At 37.9% G+C, this 13,997-nt stretch overlaps 1 protein-coding gene across 1 annotated transcript; it reads right to left on the bottom strand.

The window, feature by feature from the left end:
- Window positions 1-6,232: 6,232 nt before the first annotated feature.
- LOC133830749 (isoaspartyl peptidase/L-asparaginase 1) lies at window positions 6,233-9,056 on the bottom strand. The gene is made up of 4 exons (XM_062260806.1): window positions 8,602-9,056; window positions 8,109-8,342; window positions 7,042-7,128; window positions 6,233-6,850 (listed from the first exon to the last, which is right to left on the bottom strand). Exons 1-4 carry the CDS (start codon window positions 8,761-8,763, stop codon window positions 6,374-6,376), a joined length of 960 nt encoding a protein of 319 aa, XP_062116790.1. The 5' UTR covers window positions 8,764-9,056; the 3' UTR covers window positions 6,233-6,373.
- Window positions 9,057-13,997: the final 4,941 nt, after the last annotated feature.

Raw genomic sequence — 13,997 nt, 5'->3', positions numbered from 1 at the left:
AAGAAGCAATCTTTATCAGATTTCCCTGCCATTGAAATTCCATGGTCAACTCCTTGTGATCATGGAGACACGGTCCAAGTGTTTGGAGCCATTGCATTCCCAAAACCAAATCAAGACCCCAAATCGGTAAAACATACAAATCGACATCGAAACGATGACCTTGTAACTCCAAAGCCACCCCTCGGCACAGCTTAGAATAGAGTAGTGAGTTACCATTACCCATGTAAATCTTGAAATGACGAGTGTCGTCACAAGCTAAACCCAAACGAGCAGCCAATGATTCTTGAATGAAATTGTTATTACTCCCGGTGTTAATAAGGACTTCCAAGGGTGTCTGTCCATGCTTGTCCATGATCCAAAAAATGCGGGGTTCAATAAATTGGACAATGAATTCAGACTCATTTCATCTTCTGCCACTTCGTCAAGATCGTGAACCATCACAGTCTTCATCGATTCATAATCATCATCTTTATTGTCGCACAACAGCAACACTCGATTCTTACATTTGTGGCCATAGTTGAATTACTCATCACATGTAAGGCAGAGTCCCTTATCCCTACAATCCTTGAGTTCAGCAGGAGACAAACGTTTAATAGGAAGGGATGGAGTACCTGTCGAGGGTGTGGTAGAGCCACCCGAAGGCGAAACCTGCGGAAGAGAAACCGGAGAAGCGGACGAAAAGCCAAGAAACGGACCAGTGGAATGAGTTGTCCAGCCCGTGTGAGTACCTTCCGAACGATGGTGGTGAAACAAATCATCATGACCATCCTCAAAAAATTGTACCTTAGCCATGGCATCAAGCGAATCGAGCGATTTTTCAAGGAGAAGTTCCCGTCGAATTTCCAACTTCAACCCCCAGACAAAAAAATTTAGAAGCATAGGCTCGGCCACCCCAGAAATTCGAGTCATGAGCTCCTCAAATTCGGAACGATACTGAGCAACACGACCTTTTTATGTGAGTTTAGAGATTCTACCCAATGGGTCATCATAAATGGAAGTGCCAAAGTGTTGCCGCAAAGTGTGAAGGAATCCCAATAAGAAAATGATCTGCCCTTTTCCATCCATTGAAACCACGTGGACGGGGCACCATCCAAATGAAAAGCAACCACCGACAATCGTAAAACAGATTCCACCTTATGGAGGTCAAAAAACTTGTTGATCTTGTATATCCAATCCTCCACATGTGACCCATCGAAACGGGGAACCTTCACCAGCAGCGATTTGACAAGGGAATTCACATCACATGGAACCAAATCGGAGTTGGAACGGCAGCCCACGAAATGACCGCAGTCCTTGGCAGCGCTACCGGTGCCCTCCGGACTCGGGGAAGACGATCGAGGAAGTTGGGCGAGGCGTTCCTCAGTCCTGGCACAATGCTAGTCCAAGAGACCGGTGAATTTCTTGAGCTGGGAATTGAAATATTGCTTGAAGCTGAGCTCCAAGGACTGTAAAAGGGAATCGATCTCTTCGTTCTTCATGCTGAAGGAAAAGTGATGAAATCACCAATGTTACTGAATTGGGCACTCTTCGAGTCAGTGCTGAACTCCCACAGCAAAAATTCTCTTCATTCAACATAACATCCATTTGATTACAAAGCTCTATATATATAAAAATCCAACTAAGCAAAGATTACAAACAGCAAAGCAATTCCCTCAACAAATTCGGTTAGCCTCTCAAGCCTCACTTGTGCTCAACCATAATGAAATCATGGAGCCACCTTGGTCTCACGTGCACTCTTTTGCCACACGCCCTCTCCTCTTCAATTGCTCCTTGGTTTGCTCCTTTGTTCTGTGTTTCCTTTCCTTCTTCTGTGATGTTGATTAGGGAAGTAGTTGGTGCCAGGTCATTTGCTTGGGCCAAAGGTGCATACCAGCCGTAAATCCTCTTCTGGATGTTGTTGGGTATAATTCGATTGGGCCTTGGAACTGTCCTGGGCTATCACCGATTGTCACCATTGCTAAGATGAAAAGGACTGCTTGCATCTTTGACTGAAGCTCTAGTAACTGGATCAAGATGAGAAAATAATTTGTTTGCTGCCACTGTTAGATTGTGAGTTGTTGCCTCGGGCCATCGTTGTTGAAACAAGAATCTTCAAAAGAATGGGGAAGAACTTGAAAGCTATCTCTACTTTGATACCATATTAGAAATTAGAATAAAATTGATTCAATAAATGAGAGAGAATAATTTCATTAAAAGAAAGAGTTGCAATGCTCATTTATATACGTTGAGCTAGCTTGTTGCAAGAGGTTGCAAGTAGTAACGTGAGCTCCATAAACATGTAAGGGTGCAAGACTTGTTAATCAGGTCGTTTGAACATAAATGTATTTCTAAAGTCATTTGATAGGTTAGGGTTAAAATATTTTGATCATAAAATTATTTGTTTTCATTAAAATAAAAGCTTGATATGTGGGATCCCAAAAATAAGGTTTACATGGCGGAAACAACTCTCAAAATTTAATACAGCTATAGCCACTCTAAATGGCAAAATACATGTTTGAGCTCTAGTTCCTGTAATTCCCTCGGTCGTGGCGGTCGAGCAGATGCCGATGTACACTCCACCCCCAAAGCTCTCCAACTCATAGTTGGTCCAGCTTCCCTTTGCCTTTACCTGAACCACATAGCACCTGTGAGCCAAGGCTCAGCAAGAAAACCATAATCAACAAGCATAGACAGCAACAAGAGCATATAACAAACTTCAATCCAATCAGTTCAATTAATTAGCAGAATACAAGTATTAAACTCGGCAACGTTAAACATTTACTTTCAAATATATAACTCAATCTATAATCCAAATATTCATTTTTCGACGCCCTTAGGCCGAGCCCTCTGGTTATTTAACTGACTCAGGCTTGCTTAGGCTGAGCCCTATGATTATTTAGCTAACCCCTACTCGCATAGGTCGAGCCCTCTAATTATATAGTTGATCCCACCTCGCTTAGGCCGAGCTGCGTTCAATACGCTTATCACCGGACCCTATACACTTAGGTCGTACTTTCACATCTCACATAACAGATATATAATTCACAGAACACATGTTCAATTACAGGGAATCTCAATCCCGTTCACAACCACTTGGGTGCAGTTTCTTACCTCAAGTCCCTAGTGTAGGATAAAGAGCAGTCCTGAGCACGATCCTCAGCCCTGAGCCTTAACGGTAACCCTAGTCACAAGAAACAATGGATAACTATCAAATTCTAATCCAATTAAATGTTTTGGAAACAAATACTATCCTCCGGGACCTCAAATTCTACTAAACCAGGTAGTAGAATTCGTCCCGAGTGCTTAGGTTTAAATCCCCTAGCCTAAAAAGAAATTCAAGCTATGACTGTCTAGGCAGGCCGCAACCTAGCCCTGAGGGTCGCAGTGCGCCTCAAGTCAGGGGCGCAACCTCTTGCTTCTGGGGGGAGGTGGGTCCCGACTTGCCCCCTAAGGTCGCAGCGCGCCCCCACGAACCCAGAAATCCCTGGGTTTCCAATGTTTTTCCCCAACTCTCAGCCCCAAAATCCAACCTCAAAACATACCCCAGCCACAACCAGGTTCGGATTTCTCAGTACTACTTCAAAAACAATCCATATAACCTAAAACACCAACTCAAATTCCCTTAATCCTAAACTCAATAGCTAACCCAAGCACCCTTAAACAAAACCAAACCCAACAGAATTCAGCAATTAGAAGTTAGAATCTTACCCCAGTTGATAGCCTAATCTCCTCAGAAATTCTTTGACTAGTCCTAGCTTTAATTCCCCAGGTTCTCCCAGCTTAATTCCTTTAGTTTTTCTCCTTCAAGCTTCAAAGTTTCCTTTAGGTTCTAGAAAGGGGAAGAGAAAATGTGAATATTAGGGAGAGAGAGTATTGAGAGCCTTCCTTAGTGATTCTGGTCTTTTCCTAAAGTTTCTGAGTATATCCTTAACCCAAAAGCAGAAATACCCCTTAATTAACCCAGCCTCTTTTATTGTCCATAAGGGCATAATGGTCATTTATCCCAATTCCCGCAAATATCTCGAGTCATCCTACCAATTCTTAATTAATCCCGTCATGTCCAACTAACTACCAAATATTTACCCATTACTCAATAAATCTCAAATATACATTAAACTTCCCAATATACCCCTAAGCTCACCCTGAGCCAGGTATTAAACTCTGATGTGACTATTCTGCTAATTCGCTCACTAGGATCGCCTCGAGCCATATACTACAAATATATCCACATAATAATGTAGTCTCAATCATTTAACACATATAATCACATTTATGCCCTTAACGGGCTAAATTACATATATGCCCCTATAAACAAGAACGGGCACACATGCATATCTAATACTCATAAACATGCATCTAAATATATTAATATCATCATATATATCATGCATACCACATAGTCACGCATTTAATCAATAAATCACACATATATCTAATTATGTCCTCCTGACACGCTAATCAAGGCACTAAACCCTATTATCATTTTTGGGTCGTTACATAACAACTTACAAGAGAGATATCTAAACCACTCAAACTAATTATTTAAACCCTGAATCCTACTCTGAATGTTAACATCACCTCCACCATGATTTATTCTTCATCAAAAGCTGGACGGAATCCCCACATAAACTAATATATATTTTTATAGGGGACGAATATAATGGGGGCATGCCTTTTGCCTCCATCGGTAGGAGTGTCTCTATTTTTGGCATATGAGAAAATTATAATCTAATTTTTTATATAACGGTGTACATTATAGTTATTTAGGACATTCCACCAGTTTTAAAAAAATTCTGAATAATTTACGATACTGAAAACAAGCTTCAAAATAACTTGTTTCACGCGCGTAAAAAACAAGCTTCAAAACAACATATTTCTTATTTTCATCACGGTAAATTCTTCCGAATTTCCCAAAAATTTGTGAGGGATTCTAAATAACTATATTGTACCCCGTCATATAAAAAAAATGAATTGTAATCTTTCCATATATTGAAAACACAAAAATAGGTTGTTTTTAAGCCTGTTTTATACGCGGGTGAAAAAATTTATTTTTAAGTCTTTTTTGATACCGTAAATTATTCAGAATTTCCTAAAAATTGGTGGGATGCCTACTATAACTACAGTATACACCGTCATATAAAAAAAATTAGATTATAATTTCTTCACGTAATAAAAGCAGAAACGTCGGCATGCCACTATTGTATAGTAGAATTTCCCTATATTTATATATTTATAAGATGAGAGCTCAAACCCAGTCATAATTGAAAAATACTAAACATTTAAATAATTACATAACAATATATATATATATATTCCAAAATATCAAATTTTATGTAAAGTAAAATAAATAGTCTTAGAAGTTACTATAGCATATGAAAACAAAAAGAAGAAAAAATATAAAGAAGGCCCTGCTATACTTGCCCTTATTCGTTCAACATTAGGAGATGAAAAATAGTCTGTCCCCATCCAATTTCTCGTTTAGACAAGGGAGTCCATGCTAAACTCACTCACAACCTCTAGCCATATTTGCTTCCTTATCAAATGAGAAAGAGCAAAAGGAACTATGCTAAAATAAGAAAGGGAGAAAATTCTCCAAAATCAAGCAAAAGCTTGAAAGTCTAGATTTGCTCCCTGCAAAATTTAATGAAAAACTAAGAGTGTGATCGGTTATATCAAAGAGAAGTGGTCCTAAATATATAAGCAACACAGCTCATCAAATTATATTCTAGGGCCAAAGTTTGAAAAACATGAAATAAATGAAGCATACTAAATATAATTAGAATATATATTGAAAAAATTAATCGGACAATTTTCTTAAACAACTTAAATAAATGAGACATTTTTTTTTGGACAAATGACTAAGTCCTCATTAATTAGAATTATGGAATACATAGTTTATAATACATGGTGAAATCTCTTCCAACCAAGTAACCATGTTACCTATTTGAATCCATATCTAGCTAAGCCATAAGCAGCAGTGGTATTACCTTTAGGCAACAAATGAACCAATCATACACCTTCAAAGACTGATAAATGAGACATTTGAAACCCATAAAATCTTTTAGATAATTTATCTTTACTAATCTGCTATCGTCATTTAATATGGGACACAAATTTATAACTTTTGTACAAGGGGTGAGAGTAAAGTTGGGAGGAGTTGGGGTGATGACATGCCAAATTCAAGGAACATTCATCCTCAAAATCAAAACAGAAATCATGATAACATTATTATTAAAGCAACAAAAGCACAAAATTCATACCCATAATCTTTCCGTATAAAAATAGAAAACGTGATATTATTATAATTAATGATACAAAAAGCAAAGGACATCATAGATATTGTAGTAATATAAAATAGTAAAAATGTTAGATTACATTAACAGTCAAATCATCATCAATTCTTGATGTTTGGCCATATTCCAATCTCTTCATAGCCATCTTCAGTAGCACAAGCTCGGAACATGCCCATTGTATTGAAAGGCATTGTGACTTCTCCAGTGGCAGAGACAGCAATAAGGCCAGTAGTGCCTTTTGGAACACTGTCCACGGCATAAGCTGCAGCATCCTCAAGAGAAAGACCTTTAAACTCCATGAGAGCTGCCACATCCCTGGCCACTGTGCCTCGGATTATGGCCTCACCTCTGCCCGTGGCAGAGACCGCACAAAGCTTGTTGGCATAAGTTCCTGCTCCTATGACAGGAGTGTCCCCAATCCTTCCCACCATCTTGTTGACAAATCCACCTGTAGAAGTTGCAGAAGCTAAATTCCCTTCATTGTCAACAGCCACACATCCAACTGTCCCTTGGCTATCCCCATTTGAAGCCAAGTTCTCATTGTTCACAACTTTAGAAGTTGGTTCAGAATAATCAAGCTGTGTAAATCCATGATACAAGTTACCACATCACTCGAATTAGAAGAATGAACTTATTGTACTTCCCTAGAACTGTAATGATTCACATGTAAACCTTTAAGGTGAAGATACAAGTACTAAGATTGCATTTAAACAAAAGGGCATAAAGTTTCATCTTAGTTTTCACTTGCAGGAAGGAGATACAAATGTACCTGCGTTCTATTGGCTTCTTTTGCTTGCTTTAGCCGTTCAATATTTTCTGGAGTAACGAAATAACTTGAGTCTACAGTCTCAACACCCTGGAAAATTTACAAAACCATAGAAAAAGGATAATTAATTATAATTTTAAGAACAACAAACATAATCACAATAGCAAAAAAAAAAATTATAAATTGACCAAATTAGCATTGACAAGCAAACTTGGTATGCGGCATATAAATTTGTTTCTGATATTAGAAAAACATTAGCTAGTTCCTCTCAAACTTGTATTGCTTAAACTCTTTTATCCATTTAAATTATCAAACAAAAATCAGATTTTGTTCAAAGTTAGGAGCAAGAAAATATAAAAAATGACAATTATTTTTAAATTGGTTCAACCATGATTTCTTACAACTAACTCCATGGGACCTAATTCAGAGGTGAAGCAAATCCACTAAAATATACAGAGTTATTACAAGTTACAAAGTTGAAAAACAAATTTAAAACTCCCTTTTAATTTGCTTTACAAACAAGCAATCAACACCCTGTTTTGTGAAAATCTTAAGCAACTAGCCTTCCACTGGTTTGGTGATTTATTGGACTCCCTCCAGCTACTACTCAAGCTCCCCTTGAGACTTAGCTTCAAGCTTTGCACCAGAAATTACAAGAAGAATAGTGAAGAATCACCCAAAAACACCATGGGCTAATGAACAATGAAGCACTAAATGTTTCAGACCTTTGCAGAGAATTTTTTTGGAGAAGACACTTTTTAGCTGCTAAAAAATGTAAGGGATATGCTAGGGCACAAACTAGAAAGTCATCTCATCAAAACAGTTGAATTAGAAATCACGTGCTAGTGAGCTTTCAGTGTTATAACATGCAAACAATGTTTAAACATGAAGTTCAATGCATCACACAAAAAAGAGACTTACAATAGCCATTATTCATGGTCATACCGAAGGTCTTGACTTTTCCCTTCAGTTGCATTTAGCACAAACCTAGGGTGTTATTTAAACAATATGCTGCTTCTTTGAGTAAAAGAGAGAAATTTCAAGGAATTCTAGGAAGAGACGGTACTCACTTGTTCTCTTGCAAAGGCTTCTGCTCCATCAAATGCAAGGTATATATGAGGAGTTTTTTCCATAATCAAGCGTGCCAAAGATATAGCATTAACAACAGTTTTGAGGCCAGAAACTGCTCCACAATTCTTTGTGTTTCCATCCATAATACTAGCTTCCATTTCAACATCGCCATTGCAAGTTAAAACAGAGCCTCTACCAGCATTAAAGTGTGGATTGTTCTCCAGTTCACGGACCTACATACATAGATCATATTCTTAAGAGATAAGAGTTGTCAATTTCGAAGTATTAGACTTACTGAAAGACCCCTTTTTTATCCTCTAATACTTTTAAACAATTCTACTTTGGTATGTATGTGTGTGTATATATATAAAGACCAGACCAAAGCATAGTCTAAATTTGACAATCTGGGCAAGTGAGTATGAGTTGAGAAGAAGAAAGCCCAAAATCCAGACCAATAAAAAAAGCTTGAGCTTAAGGAATTTTTATAGATACCACAATTTCAACAACGTCTAAGACAGGCTTTCCTGCTTTGAGAGCTTGAACGCCGATCTGGAGGCAGTAATAAAGGGCATCCTCCCGTGGCTGCCGACGCTCCGCTGGAAGAGAAAGAGGGATGTCGCCGGCGCCGCCGTGAAGTGCTATGGCCCACCCCATATATTGTAGAGAGTGCTCTGCTCTGCTTAATATAAATGAAGTTTAGATGGGGGAGGTAAGAGTATCATGTGTGAATAAATAGAGCAAAAAGGTATCCTTTTTCTCATACAATAATGTATGGAAAATGATGTCTTCAATTCTTTAGAACAATAAAAATGTATATACATCTACATAAATATATTTATATATTGGATGGAGAATGGAGTGAAGATTCAACATCCTTGTCATCATCGCCTGAAAAATACTTGCAAGATTCCATGTTACCAAATTACCGTTTTTTCTTCTATTTTCTTCAATTCAGTTCTTTCAATATTTTTTTTCTTAAATTATGAAAATCAAATTATTTCTTTGTTCTGCCAGATGAATTTGCACCATTTTCAATAAGATCTTATTTTTGGAATTGGACGATTTCATTCAGGTAAAAAATGATGCCACATGCTGTGATAGACCGACCCACATAACAGTGGACATTCATTTGGCCCAACAGCATGTAGACTATTGGACTGAGGCCAAGGCCCAAGCTGAAGTGACCCAAGAGGTTATATCTATCTTACAATCTGCTGAAACTATTCTAGAAGCCACTGAAGCTTCCATTGATGCTGAAGAACGTGAGAAAGAGCACAAGAACGGGCGTAGAATCCGTAAGCGCGTGGAGCCAAAATGGATGAAGGGCTGTGTCATTGCTGGAAGAGAGAAGAAGGAATTCCAACTAATTTATGTTATTGTCTTTTCTTTTGTTTGGTGCTATGTTACTGGATATATAAAATCTAGTTTGTATTAAGGATATTATTATGCAAAATGAAGAATTAAGTCTTTTTTGGGAGTTTGGCACTGACTCGAAGAGTGCGTCACCTTGTAACAATTGGTGCTTTCATTGTTCTCTTTTTCCACCATGAAGAACGAAGAACTTGCTGCCCTCTTGAAACCCATGGAGCTACGCTTCAAACAACATGTCGATTCTCAGCAGGAACACTTTACCTCCTTGCTTGAGTAGCATCGAGTTCGCACCGAGGCAAAGATTTCACAGCTCTTTCCTTCCCACTCTCGGTTGGATCTTCTGTTGGAGATACGGAAGGGACCTATCGGTTCCGAGTCTGACGAACACTGTATCCCTGGGCGAACTTTTGATGGATCTTCCTTGCAAGATGTGCATTCCGTTTTGACGGCTCCTTGTGTCCGTGTACCTCGATTTGATGGTGTTGATGTCGAGACTTGTTCGTACCACCTTCATACATTGTTCGATCTTTCCCAAGTTGATCTGAAGATGTGACTGACCATGTTCGTTTTCCCTTGGGACGATGACCCATCTACATGGTTTCAATGGAATGAATGGGGTGGCTCTTTCACTGGTTGGGATGTGTCTCTTCTGGAATTTCGGCACCGATTTGGGGCTTCCATTTATGCCGACCCCCTTGGTTGTCTTGCTATGTTGACCCAATCTGGAACGGTTTCACAATTTCGAGCTGCATTTGCGGGACTCATGCCTCGTATTATCGGTGTGTCTGCTTTGATTTTCCTTCTTTTTTTTTTATCTCCAGTTTGACGATGGCTATCCGAAGGGGCATTTTTCTGGGTTGTTCAGGCAGATTGGTCGATGCAATGGCTAAAGCTTCACTCTATAAGGATCGCCCGATCGACTTCACGGGCACCACTCATGGAGACGACTCTCCATCTAGTTTTGTTGATCTCCGTGCACCCAACAGCCACCTCCAGTTTGGCCCTTATGGGTTTTCATCCCCACTATCATTCTCCCTACATAAGGACAAAGTCAGATTACACACGCTCGCTTACTCAATCAATCCTCGCATTTTTCGCATCGCTACATTGGAGGTCCTTCTCCAACTTGAATTTTATCTCTGATGTTTGGGCATTCTACACGTTTCACGGTTTATATAAGCCATTGTAACTATTTGACTTGCTCCCAGCAGTGTAAACAAGTCACCTTGGAGCTGCAGCGACACCGTTTTGCTATTGACTCGTTCGTCTTACCTATTTGGGGGTTAGATATTGTTCTCGGTATGCAGTGGTTACAAGCTTTTGTCCCATGCATTCATACTCATCATGCTCTGCCAGTGGCACTTTAATGGGTAGGGCAGATTGTTTGCGGGGTGGGCACTACTCCGGTGCAAACCCATCAAGCTTCGTTTTCTCTAGTCAATGGTGGTTTCATTAGTAGGATGTTCCATCTGTCCACAGTACCGTCATAATCAGCTACAGGGCTGATTGAACTCAACTAAGCTCACAAGCCCCTGCTCCTTCCTACTGCCATCTTAGACGGGCATTGTGTGTATCACAACACATCCTCGATACCTAAGGTCTTAGCGCCATGGTCCCGACGATGCTACATGGGAAGCTCTTCACTTCAGCATGTTTTGTGGTGTTTCCGACCTTGAGGACAAGGTCGTTTTCGAGGATGGGGGTAGTGATAGACAGACCCACATACTAGTGGACATTCATTTGGCCCAACAGCATGTAGACTATTTGACTGAGGCCAAGGCCCAAGCTGAAGTGACCTAAGAGGTTATATCTATCTCACAATCTGCTGAAACTATTCTAGAAGCCACTAAAGCTTCCATTGATGCCGAAGAACGTGAGAAAGAGCACAAGAACGAGCGTGGAATCCGTAAGCGCGTGGAGCCAAAATGGATGAAGGGCTATGTCATTGCTGGAAGAGAGAAGAAGGAATTCCAACTAATTTCTGTTATTGTCTTTTCTTTTGTTTGGTGCTCTGTTACTGGATATATAAAATCTGGTTTGTATTGAGGATGATATTATTATGCAAAATGAAGAATTAAGTCTTTTTTGGGAGTTTGGCACTAACCTGAAGAGTGCGTCTATCCTTACCTTGTAACATGTTGGCTGTGGCTCTGATTGGTTAAACTTCTTTAAGTACTTTTTTTGAAGTGTTTGTGTACTAGAAAATAATCATTCTTAATTCAAAAGATTTTTTAGGAGCTCTTTTTTAGATTTTAGCATTAAAAAAAGCTCTTTGTGGTCTCCTAGTTTCTCTAAAATTACTTTTGAGAAGTTGTTTTTGAAATTAGAATAAATTTTATAATTCCTAATTTAGTCATAATTTTTTTTTTTTGATTTATTAGGATTTTTCCTTCGGAACTATTATCAATTCAAATCACGCCTCTGAATTTTTCAACTTGTTAAAAATTTCCTTCGAACTATGCATATTATTGAAATGTGGGACTTCCATTTAATTTTGCTAACAAAATGATGATGTGGCAATTTGGGTGCCAATATGCCATTGCTACGTCAATGTCTCACTTATAATTTAAAGAATAAATAGATTTTTGTCCCCTTGAACTATTACCACTACTAAATCGTGCCCACGAATTTTCAATCAGAGAGAGAGGTCAAATTTTGATGGTGAGAAAAAATTAACTAAGGTGCTAGGTGGGCATGTGGGCGAGCTCAAAGCTGGCTAGGTAGCAATGTCCTGGACGAGCTAGGCTCATGCGAGTTCCTCAGCGACATTCAGCTCTGGTGTCATCTATGTTGTCCTTATGCATTTCTCCCTCTCTCTGCCCATCTTATATCTTTTCCCTCTCTCATTTGTTGAGTGTCTAAGGGTATCTCGATGGTGAGAAAGTGTGAGAAAAAGAACATAAAATCTGGATTTTTTTGTATTGTTGTTAGTGTCAGATTTTAGATGTATATGAATTTGAGATATTGAAATTTTGATTTGTATAGTTGTGATAATTTTTTTTTGGTTAGATTTTTGTTGTGATCAATTGATGAGTGTTGTTGAGACTGGAGATTGTTTGGTTGGTGCAAATTTGAGGGAAAGTGAAATAAAGGAAAAGTGAGAGAAAATGAGAAAATAATTTTGTTTTTATCAATTTTTTCTTTAATTTTGTAAGATTTAATTTAATTTAATATTTTTTAGTTATTTTTTTAATAATTGAAATTTTGTTTAATTTTAAAATTTGGCAGGCTTCCGTTTGCCAAATTAGACAGAGTCACACATTTTAGTAACGCAGATAGTTTGAGAGGGACTTTTAATAAGCTAAAAATCAAGGGGAACAATTTAAATTGTTAATAATTCAGAAAAAAAATCCTAATAAGCCAATTTTTTTATTGATATCCAAAGACTTACTTTTCAAACTTTTATATAAAGATTTTTTTTTTCATAATGAAAAGTTTTTTTAAAAGTATTATGTTTACCCAAAAAAGATTCACCTGATGATGTGACAAGATTAGTATGGACGTGGGATTCGCGTAGCCATTTAAGCAATTACGTTTTTGGTCGACCATCAACCAGAAGAGAATTCACTCGACAGAAGGCATATTTCATGGGCGACTTGGCTGGTTGCAGTATATCAGATACTTTCTATTGATATGTAATTTCTCATTTATGTAATAATTGTAATTTCCATTATTATTTGAGATACGCTTGTGTTAAATGTAATCAAGACTCATTGGCCCATAAGGAGATCCTTGAGCCTATAAATAAGACTCAAAGGGTTTATTTGAGGGATCTTTTGGATCTGGAAGAGAGAATTATTGTTTTCATGCAATACCTTGTATCTTTTGTTAAGCTTGCGAAACTCGGTGAACCCTGTTTTACTGATCGCAGGTTTTCATTACATCAATAAGAACACTAAGTGGACGTAGGTCATTACTATCACCTAGGGTCGAACCACTATAAATCTTTGTGTCATTTATCTTTTTGGCTTGAATTCATCTCATTTCTATCGTCTTATCTGACTCCGTGTCATTGGCAAAATCGAGGGTCAACATATTATTCAAACAGACAAAAAAAATAAAGTTTTTAATTATTTTATGCTTTTAGCAAAAGCAAAATATTTACCAAACAGGACATTTTCTGTTTGTTTGTATGAGAAAGAACTAGATTAGGTTATGGCACTTACAATGACGTGAGTTAACTATTACATGTGTTTCATTCAATCATAAGTTGGCATCTTAAATTGAAATATTAATAAACTTTAAATAATAATAAGGGTTTTTGGTGGAGACAATACTCATGTTTTCGTAATGTTTCACTTTTATATCCAATTATTTTTTTTGTGGTGTGTTCCTCTGTCACTACCCATCCATTAACACTATTAACAGTGTTTATGTGGCACTAACGTAATCTGACAAAGCTGAATTGTTATTGTCATGTCAATGCCACGTAATTTTAAATAAAAAAAATTTAAATTTAAAAAATCATTAGAAATTATACTGATTTTAATTAAATTAAGCTACAAATTAAGATTTAA

The sequence above is a fragment of the Humulus lupulus genome, chromosome 4 (assembly GCF_963169125.1).
Source record: "Humulus lupulus chromosome 4, drHumLupu1.1, whole genome shotgun sequence".
Classification (NCBI taxonomy): Eukaryota; Viridiplantae; Streptophyta; class Magnoliopsida; order Rosales; family Cannabaceae; genus Humulus; species Humulus lupulus.
This window is presented reverse-complemented; position numbering and strand designations above follow the sequence as displayed.